The sequence below is a fragment of the Anomaloglossus baeobatrachus genome, chromosome 3, assembly GCF_048569485.1.
Source record: "Anomaloglossus baeobatrachus isolate aAnoBae1 chromosome 3, aAnoBae1.hap1, whole genome shotgun sequence".
NCBI lineage: Eukaryota > Metazoa > Chordata > Amphibia > Anura > Aromobatidae > Anomaloglossus > Anomaloglossus baeobatrachus.
The window spans coordinates 663,630,480-663,649,945 of NC_134355.1; the positions used below are offsets into that span (position 1 = coordinate 663,630,480).

General features: G+C 50.0%; 1 protein-coding gene across 2 annotated transcripts in view; it reads right to left on the bottom strand.

Annotated features, from left to right (window-relative positions):
* LOC142297017 (cytochrome P450 2B11-like) overlaps nucleotides 1–19,466 on the bottom strand; it is a 202,200-nt gene that overhangs the window by 132,439 nt on the left and 50,295 nt on the right. For both annotated transcript variants that reach the window (XM_075341227.1, XM_075341226.1), the window contains exon 5: nucleotides 4,292–4,452. In XM_075341227.1, the coding sequence (XP_075197342.1) occupies nucleotides 4,292–4,452 (161 nt within the window). The remainder of the gene's footprint in view (nucleotides 1–4,291; nucleotides 4,453–19,466) is intronic.

The following is a 19,466-nucleotide window of genomic DNA, read 5'->3' on the forward strand; positions in this document are numbered from 1 at the left end:
AACTTGAGGACATTCAACAGGGGTGACAGTCCATAAAACAGTCAACTTTTAACTTGCAGGTAGCCGTCCATGTTCCGCTACCACTGCTGCTGCCGCCACTCCCAGTACGGGGCATGGGTCCCATGCTCTGCCTCCTGCTCAGAAGCCAGGCCCACTCGGATGCCCTCGGCGCCGGCTACAACCGGGCTCGCTAACTGCCGAGGGCCCCATCGCTCAGTGGCCTGCTCCTCCTCTCTGCAGGTGTACTCCGGCCGCTCCACAGCCGAGACGGGGTACCTGGGAGCGGCTGGCGCCGCATCTGGGGAAGACTTCCGGTCACCTCTGCTGTGGCCGGGCAGACTGCCGGGGCCGGCGCTATCACCGTTGTGGCTGGGCGGACTGCCGGAGATAACGTCATCACCATTGCAGCCGGGCGGACTGCCGAGCCGACGTCATCACCGTTGCAGCTACTGCTTCCAGGAACCAGACGGGTGCAGAGTCCTGGCGTCCCTGCTCTTTATACCCTCGGTTACATGAGGCAGGTCCTCACCTGCCCTCCCTTGGTTCTTTCTAGCGCTTTTATCTTCAGGGGGTGGGGCTTTGCTTTCACGCCTTCAGTGCTCGGGGAAGACGCTCGAGCGGGAAATCTTCGCGCCAAAGATGGCGGAATTTCAAATTTTTCGTCTGGACGCTGCCAGCGGGGACTGCAAGGCGCACTTCTACTGGTAAGTAGATTGGTTCTATACTGTTCGTGACGCCAAGTTGTCGCGGGCGGCGGGTTGCTGCGCTCGCACTAAACGCTCGGGTCCGGCGCTGCTGCTGCTCGGTGGCTCGAGCGGTGGGCCGGATCCGGGGACTCGAGCAGCGCTCCTCGCCCGTGAGTGAAAAGGGGATAGTTTTGTTTGGGGATTGAGTCCGTGATGCCACCCACGGGTTGTGGTGAAGATGGGCACCACCGCTGCTGGTGATGGGGATCCCGGGAGCGGTGTTAGGGAGCAGCTGGGATGTTGTTCTCCCCCATCCGTGGGTAGGGGTTGGTGTTCCCGGGGCCCGGTGGTGATGCGGGGAGGCTGGATAGCTGGGGTGCAGGGTTGCAGGGGCAGCGCGGCGCGGTGCCGGATGGCACTGTTGTACTCACTCAGACAGAAAGTCACAAAGTCTCTGGTAAACCAAACAGCTGGATGGACGGGTCCCGCAGCCGGCTGCAGTGTTTTCCCCCTGACTTCGAGTTGGTATTGTGAGTTCTTTCCTGCACCTTCTTGTACGCTCCTCCTGTGCTCCGGTTTCCAGCTGGCTCCCCGGTTCGGTACCGGACGGGCCACCACCCTGTCCCGGCTACCTACGGTTCCACCAAGACTGTCTTCCCGGCTCCTGCAGACGGCCACTACCGTCTGCCTGACTGGCTACACAAGGGTCCTAGGCTCCAACCTAGGCCCCAGTCTGTGTCTGCCTCTCTGCACACCTCCTCTCCCTTCCTCTGCCTGGACTTGTCTGCACTTGTTTTCTGCCTCAGGCCAGGTAAACTCCTCGGTGGGCGTGCCCATCTGCCTGACTCTTCCCACCTGGTGTGTCTGTCTGAACCCGAGGGAAGAAATCAGGTCTCACTGGGGATGACTGCTGTGAACTGCTGGGGGTGTGTGTGTGTTGTTACCTGTGACCCCTGGCTAGTCCAGGGCGTCACATTCCCCCTTGGTGAAATGCAGACCGTCCGCGGGCTGCCCGTCCATCACCGGTTTTATTTTTTAAACTGCAAAAAGATAAAACAAGCATATCTAGAAATCTTCCCTTAACGGGAGGCACATTACTTCAACTTTAAACTGTTCTGCCATCCCCCCACCTGCTGTGCAGAAGGCCTCCTCCGGGAACTTGAGGACATTCAACAGGGGTGACAGTCCATAAAACAGTCAACTTTTAACTTGCAGGTAGCCGTCCATGTTCCGCTACCACTGCTGCTGCCGCCACTCCCAGTACGGGGCATGGGTCCCATGCTCTGCCTCCTGCTCAGAAGCCAGGCCCACTCGGATGCCCTCGGCGCCGGCTTCAACCGGGCTCGCTAACTGCCGAGGGCCCCATCGCTCAGTGGCCTGCTCCTCCTCTCTGCAGGTGTACTCCGGCCGCTCCACAGCCGAGACGGGGTACCTGGGGGCGGCTGGCGCCGCATCTGGGGCAGACTTCCGGTCACCTCTGCTGTGGCTGGGCAGACTGCCGGGGCCGGCGCTATCACCGTTGCGGCTGGGCGGACTGCCGGAGCCGGCATCATCACCGTTGCGGCCAGGCGGACTGCCGGAGATAACGTCATAATCGTTGCAGCCGGGCGGACTGCCGAGCCGACGTCATCACCGTTGCAGCTACTGCTTCCAGGAACCAGACGGGTGCAGAGTCCTGGCGTCCCTGCTCTTTATACCCTCGGTTACATGAGGCAGGTCCTCACCTGCCCTCCCTTGGTTCTTTCTAGCGCTTTTATCTTCAGGGGGTGGGGCTTTGCTTTCACGCCTTCAGTGCTCGGGGAAGACGCTCGAGCGGGAAATCTTCGCGCCAAAGATGGCGGAATTTCAAATTTTTCGTCTGGACGCTGCCAGCGGGGACTGCAAGGCGCACTTCTACTGGTAAGTAGATTGGTTCTATACTGTTCGTGACGCCAAGTTGTCGCGGGCGGCGGGTTGCTGCGCTCGCACTAAACGCTCGGGTCCGGCGCTGCTGCTGCTCGGTGGCTCGAGCGGTGGGCCGGATCCGGGGACTCGAGCGGCGCTCCTCGCCCGTGAGTGAAAAGGGGATAGTTTTGTTTGGGGATTGAGTCCGTGATGCCACCCACGGGTTGTGGTGAAGATGGGCACCACCGCTGCTGGTGATGGGGATCCCGGGAGCGGTGTTAGGGAGCAGCTGGGATGTTGTTCTCCCCCCTCCGTGGGTAGGGGTTGGTGTTCCCGGGGCCCGGTGGTGATGCGGGGAGGCTGGATAGCTGGGGTGCAGGGTTGCAGGGGCAGCGCGGCGCGGTGCCGGATGGCACTGTTGTACTCACTCAGACAGAAAGTCACAAAGTCTCTGGTAAACCAAACAGCTGGATGGACGGGTCCCGCAGCCGGCTGCAGTGTTTTCCCCCTGACTTCTAGTTGGTATTGTGAGTTCTTTCCTGCACCTTCTTGTACGCTCCTCCTGTGCTCCGGTTTCCAGCTGGCTCCCCGGTTCGGTACCGGACGGGCCACCACCCTGTCCCGGCTACCTACGGTTCCACCAAGACTGTCTTCCCGGCTCCTGCAGACGGCCACTACCGTCTGCCTGACTGGCTACACAAGGGTCCTAGGCTCCAACCTAGGCCCCAGTCTGTGTCTGCCTCTCTGCACACCTCCTCTCCCTTCCTCTGCCTGGACTTGTCTGCACTTGTTTTCTGCCTCAGGCCAGCTAGACTCCTCGGTGGGCGTGCCCATCTGCCTGACTCCGCCCACCTGGTGTGTCTGTCTGAACCCGAGGGAAGAAATCAGGTCTCACTGGGAATGACTGCTGTGAACTGCTGGGGGTGGGGGTGTGTGTGTGTTGTTACCTGTGACCCCTGGCTAGTCCAGGGCGTCACATATACTCACGTGGTCCGCGCTGCTGTCCAGGGTCCTGATCTTCGGCTCCAGCCCCGCCCACTCCTCGCTGATGCTGCTTCCGGCCGAGCGGATGGGCGGAGATCAGCGCCCGGGACAGCACGCCCACCTCCTTAACACGCTCATAATGAGCGGCGGCTGGCAGGAACAGGTTGCAGCAGTAGAATCTGCGGGGCTGGTGGAGGTGAGTATGTGTTTTTTTTTATTTTTAAATTACTGACACGTGTTCTCCGGCATGTGTCACACGGAACCGCATCCACACTACATCCGTGTGGTACGGGTGCGGGCCGTGTGACACCCGTGATGCTGGAGAATACGTGGACATGTCAGCGTGAGGACGCACCTAAGTACGGAACAGACACACGTTCCATTCCAAAATACTTATGTGTGTCCAAACAATAATGACAACATAGGTCCATGGGTCTCCGTGCCGCCGGTACGTGAAAAAGCTGCCAAACACGTACCGGCGGCACGGATGTGTGTTGGAGGCCTATGGGAGCTCTGAAAATGTCAGATTGCAATAAGAAGCAGATCAAGAAAACAATTTGGAATTTGCCTGGTATCAGTTCCATAGCGGAGATACAGAATTGTTTCCCACATTGGATATGTGGACAGTTCATCAAGCTGTGCACTCCATGTTATTTGCAATAAAAGGAAGAAAATAGACAAAACAACATCAATTACACAGTCTCCAAGAAGTGATAGAGTACAGCTCCATAACTTACACAGATCCATGGGCTTCCCAGGAGTCTTATACCTTCATCGATTAAGTTAATAAGTTTTACAAAAGTCGGATCTTCGTACTCAAATCTATGACTGAGCAGTATGGCCACAATTATATTGGCCACTGCGGCATTTATAATGTCCAAGTCTTCAAAGGGCTTTCCTGAAAAAGTAGAACATGATTTTTAAATAAACATAGTTACATAGGTTAAAAAAAAGTCCTAGGTCCATCTAGTTCAACCTTCCTCCACCAATTCTACATTTGGTCACTAAAGGCCGCTTTACACACTGCGATATCGGTACCGATATCGCCAGCTTGGGTACCCGCCCCCATCGGTTGTGTGAGACGGGCAAATCTCTGCCCGTGTCACACAACATCGCCCGGACCCGTCACACTGCTTTCCTTCCCTGTGACGTCGCTGTGACCGGCGAACCGCCTCCTTTCTAAGGGGGCGGTTCGTTCAGCGTCACAGCAGCGTCACTGAACCGCCGTCCAATAGAAGTGGAGGGGCGGAGATGAGCGGGCCAAAAATCCCGCCCACCCCCTTCCTTCCGCATTGTGGCCGGGAGGCAGGTAAGGAGACCTTCCTTGTTCCTGCGGTGTCACACAGAGCGATGTGTGCTGCCGCAGGAACGAGGAACATCTTCGTTAGTGCTGCAGTAACGATATTTGAGAATGGACCCCCATGTCACCGATGAGCGATTTTGCACGTTTTTGCAATGATGCAAAACCGCTCATAGGTGTCACACGCAACGGCATCGCTAAAGCGACCGGATGTGCGTCATAAATTCCGTGACCCCCAATGAGATCACTTGAGCGATGTCGTAGCGTGTAAAGCCCTCTTTAGTCATTTATAACCAACAATGTTGTGTGTACTGAGGAAATCATCCAGCCCTTCTTTAAAATCTGTTGTAGTATCTGCCATTACTACTTCTTGTGGTCGGCATTCCACAGTCTGACTGCTCTAACTGTAAAGAACCCTTTCCTATTTAGCTGCCGGAATCGCTTTTCTTCCACTCGCAGTGAATGCCCCCTGGTCCTTAGTATTGTCTTCGGAAGAAATAAGTCATGTGCCAGTCCTTTATATTGACCACACATGTATTTATACATATAAATGAGATCTCCTCTGAGACAACTTTTTATAAGCTAAACAAATCTAACTTTTTCAACCTCTCATCATATGGGCGGCCTCCATTCCTTGTAATAGTCTAGTTGCCGCCTTTGAACTGACTCTAACTTTTGAATGTCCTTCTTAAAATGTGGAGCCCAAAACTGGATCCCATATTCCAGATGTGGCCTTGCAAGTGATTTATAGAGGGGTAACAATACGTTGGGATCACGGGATCTAATCTCTCTTTTTATACATCCTAAAATCTTGTTTTCTTTAGCAGCTGCTGCCTGACATTGAGTGCTGCTGCTCAGCTTATTTGTAATGAGAATACCCAAGTCCTTCTCCTCTTCTGTAGTCCCGAGTTTACTTCCATTTAATGTATATGCAGCTATAGGATTACTCCGTCCTAGGTGTATTACTTTACATTTATCAACATTAAATCTCATTTGCCAAGTATCTGTCCATTCTGACATCTTATCCAGATCTTTTTGTAATATTGTACTATCAAGGTCAGTTTTTAATATCCTACATAGTTTGGTGTCATCAGCAAAGACTGCCACTTTACTATCAATCCCATCCACAAGGTCATTAATAAAGAGATTATAAGGAATCGGTCCTAGCACAGATCCCTGCAGCACCCCACTGCTGCCATACATTTATTTCTCTAAATATAGAGTTTATATGAGGGGCTGCTGATAAGTTTTGGCTTTAGCCAGAAAGAAACGAGAAAAATTGATGAAACTTTGCATTTATTCCACATACTCTCCACTGATGACAACACACTTCTTACATTGGTATTCCAAGTTCTGTAAGCCTGGCAAAAAGAAGGATTTTGATGGTGTCTCAAACTAGGCATCCGTAGCAGCCATGGCATCAGAAATGGTGTGAAACCCTGGTACCCTTGAGGTGTTTCTTCAGGTTTGGAAACAGATGATAGTCGGAGGGAGCTAGATCTGGGGCATAAGGTGGGTGGTCAACCAGATGGAAGCCCAGCTCTGCCAGTTTTGCTGTGGTCGCTTGGGCAGTGTGAGCGGAGGCGTTGTATTGCAGGCACAAGATTCCTTTGGACAGCTTTCCGCGCCTTTTGGCCTTCAGAGCTGCCTTCAATTGGGCCAAACGTTGAATGCAATACCTTGCATTGATGGTGGAACCCTTTTGAAGGTAGTCCACTAACAGCATGCCCTCCTTATCCCAGAATACAGATGCCATCACCTTAGTGGCTTATTTTTGCACCCTGAACTTCTTTGGACGAGGAGAACCAATTGCTTCCACTGTTTTGACTGCTCCTGAAGTACTAATCAGCTCTCTGTGGCAGAAGGAGCGATGGGGAAAAGGAATAGGGAGAAGGGGAGGGGTGAAGGGGAAAAGGGGGAATGGGCAAAGGGAGGGGAGGGGGACATAGAGAAAGAGAAAGGGAAAGGACAGAAACAGGTCAGGAACAGAATAGATTACCTTCTTTCTTCTTTCTTCAGTCATGAGCAGCAAGGAGAAACAGTGGTAACATAGCGCCCCTGAGACTGGTCGCTACAGGGTATTGTATTTTATGTATTTTATGTATTTTATAATGTCCGTCCATCCTGGGCAGGAGGAGGTTAAGGTCTGGTAAGTTTTGTTTACTGCATCACACAACCTTGCAAACACAGACAGCAGGTGGTGGCCGGAGGGTAAGCCCGGCACCGTGGCCCGCATCGGGATCGGACTGCCGTAATAGTTCCCCAAACCTGGATACCTGGAGGGCTCTGGAGTGTCACAAGGAGGCCTGTTCCAGAATGTTTAATAACTTGTGTCTTGATTTATGCCAATGTTTCCTTTTCCTTTCTTCTCCTTCCTCGTCTTTTCCATCCTGCTTCTTCCTTTCCTTTATTGGGTCCCTGTAAAAGGGACGTGTTAATGTACTGAACTATAAAAAATTGCAGTGTAAATTTTCTCTTGCAGTCTAGGAGTGCTGCGTTTTGCTCTTGGGGAATGTAGCGCCCCGAGACTGATAACTACAGGGTATTGTATTTTATGTATTTTATAATGTACATCCATCCTGGGCAGGAAGAGATTAAGGTATAGTAAGTTTAGATTTCTGCATCACACAGCCTTACAAACACAGACTGCAGGTACCTCACACAAAGGCCTCTGCCACACTCACGTGAATTTCACGCACGTGCCGAGAGACACGTATTTTCCCTGCGTGTTGCGTGCAGGTAAGTACGTGTCTCTGGTACGTGCGTGACACGTGTGTTCTACGTGTGCTATCCGCGATAGCACACGTAGAATCAGTAATTATTATACTCACCTGGTCCTCCCTGCTGTCCGCGCTGCTGTCCGTGGTGCTGATCCTCGGTCTCCAGCCCTCCCGTCTCCCCGCTGCTGCTGCTGCCAGGCAGTGAAGTGAATATTCTATGAGATTAATGAGCGGCGGTCGGCAGCAAGAGGCAGCAGCGGCAGAGACAGGAGGGCTGGAGAAGGTGAGTTAATGTTTTTTATTTTTTTCCCTGACATGTGTGTTTACTCCGGCGCGTGTCACACGGGACCGCATCCACACTACACCCGTGTGGTACGGGTGCGGGCCGTGTAACACCCGTGCTGCCGGAGAAAACACTGACATGTCAGCGCTTTGAAAATCGCACACACGTACAAACGCACACGGACACACGTTCCGTGTGGTTTTACGTGTGTGTGCCTGCTACCATAGGGTAGCATTGCTGTACATGTCTCCGTGCCGCCGGTACGTGTAAAAAATGCCAAACACGTGCCGGAGGCACGGATGTGTGGCAGAGGCCAAAGACAGGGGGAATTCCTCAGGTGGGGGCATGAGCAGGAGGGAGTTACCAAATAGAGAGCTTAGTTTCACCTTACCTCAGAATGGCTTGAGAGACGAGACAGAGTGGATGCACAGTGTGCAGCTCCCTGAGGGAGCTCTCTCTCAGAGAGGCAGAGCAGAGAAACAACCAGGTCCAGACCGGTTCATACACCCTTTCCTTACCTTGGACCAGGCAGGTGGATGGCTGAGGGCCCCTAAGCTGAGAGGGTGGATCCAAGTGAGTACCGGATGCCACCGGTTAGGAGGTTCCCGATCCATTAGACGGCAGAGACTTGGAATGTGAGAGGTGGCCAACCGGGAAGGAGTTGAGAGCCTGGGACCAGTACTCGTGCGGCATGGAGAAGAAGAGGGTTACATAGGGGAGGATTTTCTTGCCCCTTGGAACCAGCACAGCTTCGGATGGCAGAGTAGCAGGTCCCAAGAGCTTCAGAAACCAGGAGGTTACCACCACACGAGCGCACAAAAAGGAGAAAGCCCACAGGCTGCCCTACAAGACTTTGACCTCTGCCCTGCCTGGGAATGACTGGAGTCATTGCAGTAAAGACCAGCATCCTGGGTGTGACATAAAGACCTGTGAGTAAACTAATTTGAATTAGCAAAAGTGAGGAGACCGGACACCGCAATTCCATCAAAAAACTGCTACTGGTTCATTCCTTGAAAACATAAGAGCCGGGTGCAGATCCCAGGGCGTGGGTCATGTGAAACAATCCAGGAAAGACGGAAAACAGGTGGCACTTAGCGGCATCCAAATGGTAGATTTATTCGAAATTCATACCAAGGGGTACATGTGGTGGGGGAGGGTGAGTACAAAGATCACAACGCCGGACGACAGCGAGCCGTTTCGCACGCATGTGCTTCCACGGGTGCAGTGATATGAGACGCAAGATTCGTCTCCCTATTAAGGGCAATGCGGATCTTGCGTCATTCAGTGATTAAAAGTATTTACATATATTTAAATGAACAACAGCAGTTGCAATCAAAGGTGTACATTATAAATAGGTACAAGAGTTTATATGGAAAGACATTTTGTATACAAAGAAATACTATCTTTTGTTTTTATCAAAAAACAATCAAAATTTTTTATAAGAAAACGGACAGATCATTCTTATCATTCATACCCAGGGGGCCTAGAGCTTTTAGATCCATGATCAGTCTGGACTCTTTCTGAAGTAGGAGGCGATGAGTATCGCCTCCTACGGCGCGGGGGTTAACCTTTATTATGCCGGCAAACTTCAAAAAACGTGGATTGCCTTCATGACAATCTCATAGATGAAGAGATGGATGTTTAAAAACCGCGCCAAAGACCACTGGTGCAGGAGATGGATTTAACGTGACTTTATTCCATATTCAGGTCTACGCGTTTCAGGAGCGTCCGCTCCCTTCCTCAGGACAATACAGGCACAAGCAACATCAAATTTTTTTTTTTTTTTTTTTTTTTGATGTTGCTTGTGCCTGTATTGTCCTGAGGAAGGGAGCGGACGCTCCTGAAACGCGTAGACCTGAATATGGAATAAAGTCACGTTAAATCCATCTCCTGCACCAGTGGTCTTTGGCGCGGTTTTTAAACATCCATCTCTTCATCTATACTATTCGTTACTGGGATGACTGCTGCCTTTGACCCAATCCATATGCCTGCATAGTGGTTGTGACTTTCACAACTACACTTGGTGAGTAACCTCTGTGAATCATACCCCATTTGTTTGTCGGGTAAGACCCTATTGCGCTCCTTTTCCACAGTGTTTTGCTTCATGACAATCTCGCATGTGCTAAATTAGGCGGGGTGACCCTACTCCAGAGGTAATGGTTTTTAAATGCTCTCTGAATCTGACATAAAGTGGCCTAATTGTCTTCCCTATGTAAAAACACTTGCACGGGCAAAAAATAACATAAACCAGAAAATTTGGTTTACATGAAATAAAGTCGTTAATTTTGATGAATTCATGACCAATTTTTATAGTGTCACCCGTACAGCGATATTCACAAAAGGGGCAATTGCCGCGTTTAAAATTACCTATGACTTTTTTCTGATCTAATCATATTTTCTCTCTTTTAGTGACATAGCGATTTTTTATTAGTATATCCCCCAGATTTGTATTCCTTCTGTAGGAAATAAGCGGGCCACTAGCGGCTATATCTGTAAGATCCCTATCATTGTTTATTAGATGCCAGTGTTTTCGGATGCTGGATTTTATAGCATCATACATGGGACTAAATTTGAAATTAAAAACGCATCTATTTGTGATCAAAGAATTTCTTTTATTATTTTTTTGTTTGTGTTGCGTTTGTTTTTCACATCATGTTTTTTCATAGGCGCCATTGATTATCTTGATAATCCATTGATAGATAGTATCGCTAACGGAAATATTAATGAAAATCAATCCTTACCTTTTAAAAAAAGTTTAAGAAAAGATTTAAAATCTACTTTCTGTCCCACCGTTACACCTGGAAACAGTGTAGACTTATTCCAAGAGCTAGTGATAAAAGATATCCACTGAGATATCCGATTTTTTCTCCTAATCTTACCCAAGGTGAAAAAAACACACTTATCCTAAAATCTGGCAGGAAGCCGCCCGGAATTGCCGCATCCATTAGATGTGGCAGTCTCGAGACTCTACCCAGCTCATCCCGAATTGCCCTGGTGCGGTGGCAATCGAGGTAATAACAGGGTTAATCATCTCTCTCTTTTTCTCTCTTTCTCCCTCTCTCCTCTCTCCTCTCTCTCTCTTCTCTCCTCTTCTCTCTCCTCTCTCTTCTCTCTCTTCTCTCTCTCATCTCTCTCTCTTTTTCTTTCTCTCTTTTTCTCTCTCTCTTGTTCTCTCTTTCTCTCTCTTTCTCCCTCTCTCTTTTTCTCTCTCTCTTTTTCTCTCATTCTCCCTCTCTCCTCTCTCTCTTCTCTCTCTCTTCTCTCCTCTTTTCTCTCTCCTCTCTCTCTCTCTCTCTCCTCTCTCTCTCTCTCTTCTCTCTCTCTTCTCTTCTCTCCTCTTTTCTCTCTCCTCTCTCTCTTCTCTTTCTCTCTTCTCTCCTCTTTTCTCTCTCCTCTTTTCTCTCTCCTCTCTCTCTCTCCTCTCTGCTCCCTCTCTCCTCTCTCTTTCTCCTCTTTCCTCTCCCTCTCTCTTCTCTCCCTCTCTCCTCTCTCCTCTCGTCTCACTCTCTCTTTTCTCTCTCTCTTTTTTCTGTATCTTCTCTCTCTTCTCTCTCTCTCTCAGATCTGGTGATTATCAGCTGATGCGGTCACCTGACGGAACTAGCTGACGCTATAAGTCGAGCGGTGAGGCCGAGTTTTTACCGCCTGGCCGGCTAAACTATCAGCTGATGCTGTCGGACAAGAGTCTGCACAGAAGTGTATAGTTTTTTTGATGCATCAGCTGATTGTATAAAAGCCGTTTATACAATCAGCTGCTGTGTCATGTGATTCAGGCTCTTGAACCTTACAGCAAAGCGATCAGATGATATTGGATCCGGATTGGACGGCGCGGGACCCTTGACCCAGGATTACTGCGGAGGGGGGTTCTTTATTTCAATAAAGATGGAGTCACTAATTGTGTTGTGTTTTATTTCTAATAAAAATATTTTTCTGTGTGTTGTGTTTTTTTTTTTTTCTGTACTAGAAATTGATGGTGGCCATGTCTAATATTAGTGTGACACCATGAATTTCGGGCTTAGGGCCAGTTGATAATATACAGCTAGCCCTAACCCCATTATTACCCAGCGAGCCACCCGTCACAAGGGCAGCTGGAAGAGTTGGATACAGCGCCAGAAGATGGCGTTTCTATTAAAGCGCCATTTTCTGGGGCGGTTGCGGACTGCAATTCACAGCAGGGGTGCCCAGAAAGCTTGGGCATCCTGCGCTGCGGATTCCTATCCCCAGCTGCCTAGTTGTACCTGACTGGACACAAATATTGTGCAAAGCTCACGTCATTTTTTTTTTAATTATTTCATGAAATTCGTGACATAATTTAAAAAAAAAAGGGATTCCCTATATTTTTGGTTCCTAGCCGGGTACAAAAAGGCAGCTGGGGGTTGGGGGCAGCCCGTAGGTGCCTGTTGTATCTGCCTAGCATACAAAAATATGGTGAAGCCCACGTCATTTTTTTGGGGGGCAAAAAACTCCTGCATATAGTCCTGGATGGAGTATGCTGAGCCTTGTAGTTCTACAGCTGCTGTCTGCTCTCCTGCATACACTAGTGGATGGAGCATGCTGAGCCTTGCAGTTCTGCTCCCCCTGTGTCTCCCTCCAGCATACCTCCACTTGCTGCACCGGGAGGGGGGAGTCAGGCTCCTCTGGGGGCTGCAGGGCCTTAATTGCTCGTTCTTTCAACGTAGCAAAGTCCAAAGTGGGAGGTTCTAAGACCCAAAGCCGCAACTGCTTGCGGTCTTCCACTGACTCAAGGCCCTGCAGGAATTACTCCACCAGCATTCAGTTCCCCTCTGGCTCACCGATGTTATTAGTCAGTCTTAGGGTCCACAGCGCTGCCTGCAGCTTTAGGGCATAGTCCCTGATGCTGTCTTGGAGCCGCTGCTTACAGCTGTAAAACCTCATCCGCAGTTCGGCCTCCATACGAGTCTCAAACACAGCTCCCAGCCTTTGGAAAATGGCGGTTACCGAGGTCCGATCCGCCTCAGTCCATGTCTCTACTTCCAGCTCCGCTGCGCCGGTCAGCTGTCTGAGTACTACCGATGCCCTCTGCCGTTCATTCAGGGCGTACATGTCAAACACATTGCGAATCTTCTGCTTGAATCACTACAGCGCGTCTGGCCGGCCGTCATACTAGGGTAGCCAGGCCGCGCCCGGTACGTATGGCAGGGTGATGGGCATAATCGGCACTACAGCGTCAGATGCTAGCGCCGCCGCTCCAGCAGCCGGAGCAGCACCTGCGGCATCGGCATTGCCCTGACCGGGTGGAGGCAGCACCCCGACACTCCCGTCATCCGGAGCCGACATCTTTGCGCAGCCCCTTGGTTTTCTCCCAGCACTCTTTTGCGCGCTGTGGCCCTCTGGGAACTTCCTAAAGACAAAGTGCGGGGCTTCGACTTTGCGCCCTTTTCCAAGAAGATGGCGTTTTTGGCGCGAAAACAGCGGAAAAATGGCGGACGTCGCAGAAAAAGGAATTTTGGATTGCGATTTTCTCTTCTCAAGGCGCACGTCACCCAGGTTAGTGGGTCCTGCTCGCATCCTGTTCATGACGCCAAGATTTCCTAGGGTGTGCTACCCCCGCGACAGCCGACGGGCTGCCCGGACCCGGATCCACAGTGGCTCGAGGGGTCTCCCGATTCGAGGCGGGGTCGCGTGGCTACACGAAATAAAAAGGAGAATTGTTTGTGGATGGTGAACGGGATAATGTTCGTGATGCCACCCACGGTGAGTGGTAACGTGAAGGACCACCGCTGCCGTTTGGGGAGCCCGGTGACAATGGTGTGGCAGCTCGAGATGTTAACCCCTCTGTGGGCAGGGGGATGGTGTCACGGGACTCAGTAATGGATTGAGCGGGGCAGGACCCATCGGGAGTAGAGGGATATCAGGTACTCACACAGTCTAAAGTCACTGACGCTGACACCAGGTAAACCAAACTCTTGTATGTTCTGTCTCTGTTGGTCGAGCATACTGGGTCTATGCCCCTTTGGTGTTGCTGGTTGGCCTGAAGCCTTGTCCCTTGGCACAGTGTATCTTTTAGATGGATCCCTTTCGCTTGGAACTACTCGGGTCCCGCTCACCTGCACTTCACCTCACTTCACTAGCAGGGTAAGTTTGCTCTCAGGGTTCACGCTTGGGATTTCCTGGACGGTTGTGGGAAGTCCTATCCCCCTCGTTGCGCTAGTACCTTGATTCTGGAGTGGGTGGGAAATTGTTCCTTAAGACTCCGTTCCCTTTGGGTGATTTGCCTAGGGTCTGCGTACCCTGCCGAGCACTGGCCCCTGCACCGGTTGTAGAACAAGGCAGCTGGCCTGCTCTCTGTAGCAGCACTGTGCTCCCTGCCACTACCCTCTGGGACCGGGGTTCCAGCTCCTTCTGGCCAGGCCAACGTCTGGCACCTGGAACCTCCACAGTGTGACCTGTCCTGTCATCGCTGCTCACTGCTCAACTACTCCTACTCAACTCCTCAACTCAACTGACATCTCTGCCCTCCCTCTTCCATCCCTCCATCTGGGTGGCCCTATTCCCCTCAGGCTGCCCAATGGGTGGCTGGTGGATGTGGTGCCGAGTGTTCCTCAGGATTTTTGTACACCAGTTGGTAGCAACACCAAATTGACAAGACCCGTAATCAAGGAGGAGCGGGTACCATGCAGAAGGGCAGATTGCACGGCACCCTTGTGACGACCTGATAGGCTAGGGCGTCACAATAGCGATCATAGCTGGACTTTAAGGCTCCATTGCCTGAAACCCTGAAACGCCTGTGATTGGCTGTTCTGAATTGAACAGCCAATCACAGCGATTGTCACTGTGGAGGGATGACAAAACCCCCCTGTGGCAATTAGGGCAAGTGCCGAGCTGACAGAATCAGCAGGCACTTTCATATGATCACTTTTACCGCAACCACAGTGATCGCATGGTCTACAGGGTACGTCCTTGGTCGGAATGGCACCGAATTTCATGACATACCCAGTACGTCCAATATCTAAAAGAGGATAAGGTGAGCTGCATTAGTTATTGTCTATGTGTAGAGAGAAGAAAAGACCTGTATGTGCTGGTCATCCTTATGGTCTATGAGGCTGACAAGGGAAATCGTATATTTATCTAAATGGATGAGCCCGTACTGCTCTAGGGATTAATTTGTTTATTTTTTTCTGTGAACCTAGCAAAAGTTGCGTTTTTCTTCATGTGGACATTTACTGAAGTTTATGAAGCATAATAACCTTCAAAGTATTTTGCAGCAGAACCAACAAGCCCGTGTGCATAACTTACTGCTGCAAGAGTGAATCCAAATTTCAAAAAAGTGCTGTGTAAATGTAAAGAAACAAGAATGTGATGGTTTTGCAACCTCTTATTGCCATACTTTGAAAACAGAACAGAGGAAACAGATCAAAAGTTGAAAGTTGAAAATGTTTCCTTTTTTTTTTAAAAAAACTTACCTCATTGCTGGCAGCAATACATCTCAAACAATTTGGGACAGGATTAAGAAGGCTGAAAACTCCGTACTACTAATAAAAAAAAGAGCTGGAGGGTTGTGATGGGGTTCTTCTCCCAAATCACACAATCAACAGAACGAGAGATGGCTTTACAATACAAAGAAAATTTATTCCACACAAATCAAACGGTCCATAACATAATCCACAAAACAGAGGGTAAAATTAGTCCAGAAATATGAATATAATACAATAAGCAATAAATGTACAGGTCTCTCTGAGAACTCCCAGCTTCTCCCAGAGGTTCAATCCTTCTCCCTTCAAGTTCTCACACACACTCTCTCTGTTGTCTCCTGCTCAACCAGACTGACTAATTCTTCAGGTAAGCAGAGAGTTTAGGTAGATCTCACGCCCCCTCCCCTGACTTAGGAACAAAAGCCCGGTAGGGAACAGATTAAACCTGCAAAAAGGACAATGTACACACAAGGAATACAGAATGGACAGTGAACCATGCCTAAAAATAGAAACCTACACAACATGGTACATAACCCACAATATCCCACCCTCACAACCTCTCCCTCCTTCTGAGTAAGTGAGTATGCCATGAGGTCTACACAGACCTCTGGCCATCTCACTTAAGTCCATGTTGCTCAGCTGTAGATAGTCTATGATTCTTCTTGCCGGAACAGTCCATCAGCATTCTGGTGTTGGCTTGAACGCATGTATTGGATGGAGAAGCTGTAGGTAGTCCCTTGTACAGCGGTAGGGTTGGAAGGACAAGCTTCCCTTTGTGTCCTCCTTCACTCAAACTGTGTTTCCTATACCCACAAATCGGCATTGTAGATCTCCCACATCATTTCCTAGGAGAATATCTGCAGGCAGGCCGCTCATCACCCCAACCATACATTGCTTGACCCCAAAGCCAAAGTCCAGATCTATAGTCGCCTTTGGGATATTCCTTCTTTGTCCTCCAGCCAATTCAATATCATAACTGGTCCATGATGTATCGCCTCTTGCTGAACCACTAGGGGATTAGCTAATGTGAGAAATGCCCTGGAGTCACAAAACCAATAACTCTCTGTCCATCCAGCACGACCTCCTGTAAGTGCTTACTTTGAAGGTAGGAGGAGCTCGGGGCTGTGACTCGCACCCCATAAACCCCTAGTTGCCAACCATGAGTGTCTGAGTCATTAGGCAAGCCAACTTGAAGGTGTGAGAACTCTTCCCCCATTGTATTTGCCTGTAGAGAATGAACAGGTCGATTTGGTGCAAGGTCATTCCTCAATTAACCAGCAGGGCAAGTGTTTTGCAAATGACCAGGTTGCCCACATCGATAACATCTCCTCTGTGTCATACTCCTTCCAATGTGCATTCTGGAGAAGGCAGTAGAAGAACCTGGTGGCAAAGGCCGGAGGCCATACACTCCAACAGGGGCATCTATAGTGCAGGGGACAACGGTACATTCCAGTAGAGGTGGTGGTAACTCTTCCTCAGGCAGGATAGAATGCACAAAACGCACCGGACGAGATGGAGGTGCGTGGGGGTACCTCCGAGTCCTTGCGGGACAACTGGATTGCAGGTGCCCAGGTTGCCCGCACCCATAGCATCTCATCTCTGTGATTCCCCCAGGGCATGGTCGGAACTGTTGGGGCCCAGAATTGTGAGCCATAGTTGTCATCAGCCTATGGCTGGTTGGAGGGGCAGATATAACTGGAGAGGGCCGGGGAGCAGGAGCAGGCTGTGGCTTATTGTCCAGAAGCCTCCTCCATTGCGGTTGGATAGTAAGGGCCTCATCAGCCAGGGCAGCAGCTCTATCCAAGGTGCATGGTGTGCGCTCTCTGACCCACTCCCATATTTCTGAGGGGCACTTGTAAAGAAATTGTTCTATAAGAAATGCCTCTATAATGTCCTCCACAGTAATGCCTGGGAAATCTTTTGGGCATACATCCTAAAAAATCCACCCATGGTGCATGGGAAGTCTCGGAACTGTACCCTATGTGAGTCTGGGTTGATGGCATGGTAATCCAGGATAGTCCGCTTTCCATTGTTGTAATCCCAGTTCTGCTGTGAGTCAATGGTGCGATAAGCCTCTGCCAGGCTTTCGTTCAGGAGTCCCACTAACAAACGCATCCAGCCAGAGTGGGGAACCTCCATCATGACACACTGCTGCTCAAAGTCCTTGAAGAACCCTTCCACATCTCCAGAAGCCTCATCAAATGGCTTGAAGTCTGCCCGACTGATCAGTACAGGCTCCTGGATTGCTGGGTTTACACTCCAACTCACATTACTCCCTCCGTCAGACTCCATTGCTTCTTGTCTCCTCTGTGCTCAGCGAGCAACCTGCTCCTTATACTCCTGAGATACACCGGGGCCAAGAGCTGCCATCTCTTCTTCGATCCACACCACCCACTGGCTTTGTGGGGCAGGGATCCCCGTCCCCAGTGCTTGTCCGTCAGACATCTGGGAGGAGGTGGAGTGGCTTGCACCCACCAGAAGATCAATTAAGGCTTCTTTACTCAGTCCCTGGTAGCTCAGGCCCAGATCTCTGGCTCTCTCCTTTAGACTTGATGCGGTCCAGTTTCTGTACTCACTCTGTAGGTTGATCTCCATTAAGCTGTGCTCTGTTGATCCCACTACTGCCACCAGTTGTGATGGGGTCCTTCTCCTATATCACACAATCAACAAAGCGAGAAATGACTTTACAATCCAAAGAACATTTATTCCACGCAAATCAAATGGTCTATAACATAATCCACAAAATAGAGGGTAAAATTAGTCCAGAAATATGAATATAATACAATAAGCGATAAATGTACAGGTCTCTCTGAGAAGTCCCAGCTTCTCCCAGAGGTTCAATCCTTCTCCCTTCAAGTTCTCACACACACTCCCTCTGTCTTCTCCTGCTCAACCAGACTGACTAATTCTTCAGGTAAGTAGAGAGTTTAGGTGGATCTCATGCCCCCTCCACCGACTTAGGAAGAAAAGCCTGGCAGGGGAGGGAATAAACCTGCAAACAGGACAATGTACACACAAGGAATACAGATTTTGCTGTGTCTAAAAATTCAACCTAACATTGCCTAAAAATGGTCTAAATGGTTTGAAGCTCTAAAACATATTTTGCGTTGATGCCTCAGAGCTTCCACTTACTTGTCATGGGTATGACATGAAAACCAGGAGTAGGTGTGCCTAGGCTAGCCCTCAGACTAGGGATACTACACTGTCCCTTATCCCAGAGGTATACCCGACGGTGGCAAGGTATGGACCGCCAATGTAGCACTGAGTCCTGTGTAGCTCTGCTCTAATACCCCCTCCCCACCCACCCAAGGGGAGGGCCTAGAGATGAGAAATGAACCCCACAAAAACCACCAGACAGGAGAAAACTAAAGCTCAAACTCACTGCATGCACACATAAGGGAGATGACAAAAAAATTTCAGGGAGAAACAAAGTACAGGGAGGAAATAAACAAATGACAAGGATATTTTCACAGCCCACTCAATAGCATTCAACTGTTCACCAAACTGGAACACCACACAAAAGACAGGTATTTCTGTAGCAAAAGCTAGAACTATAATCGGCATGTGAGACTAAGTTCCACCATCTTTTATATGGTGGAAGTGGCTGTGATAGAATTTTAGAAACCTGTGACACCAGCAGCAATGCATCAACCAGGAGGAATTAACTCCTGCTATATCGATAACCAGAGAGTATTAAACAGTTGACACCTGACTCTGGCTGAGCAACTAAGAAGCATCAGGTTGCCTGACACCTAGTGAGTGAGGAGTAGAACACTGCATGACTTTACCCCTAAGGTCGCTGTATACATTATTATATGTATCCTCCATCATTAGACATATTTAAGGCCGCTTTCCACGCTACAATGTATCTTACGATGTGTCGGCGGGGTCACGTCGTAAGTGACGCACATCCGGCATCGTAAGGTACATTGTAGTGTGTAACAGCTACGTGAGATTGCGATTGAACGGTAAAACGTTCATCGCACGCACGTCGTTCATTCCTCATGAATTGAACGACAGGTTGTTCATCGTACCCAGGGTAGCACACATCGCAGTGTGTGACACCCTGGGAACGATGAACAGATCTTACCTGCATCCTGCGGCTCAAGGCCAGCAATGCGGAAGGAAGGAGGTGGGCGGGATGTTTACGTCCCGTTCATCTCCCCGCCCCTCCGC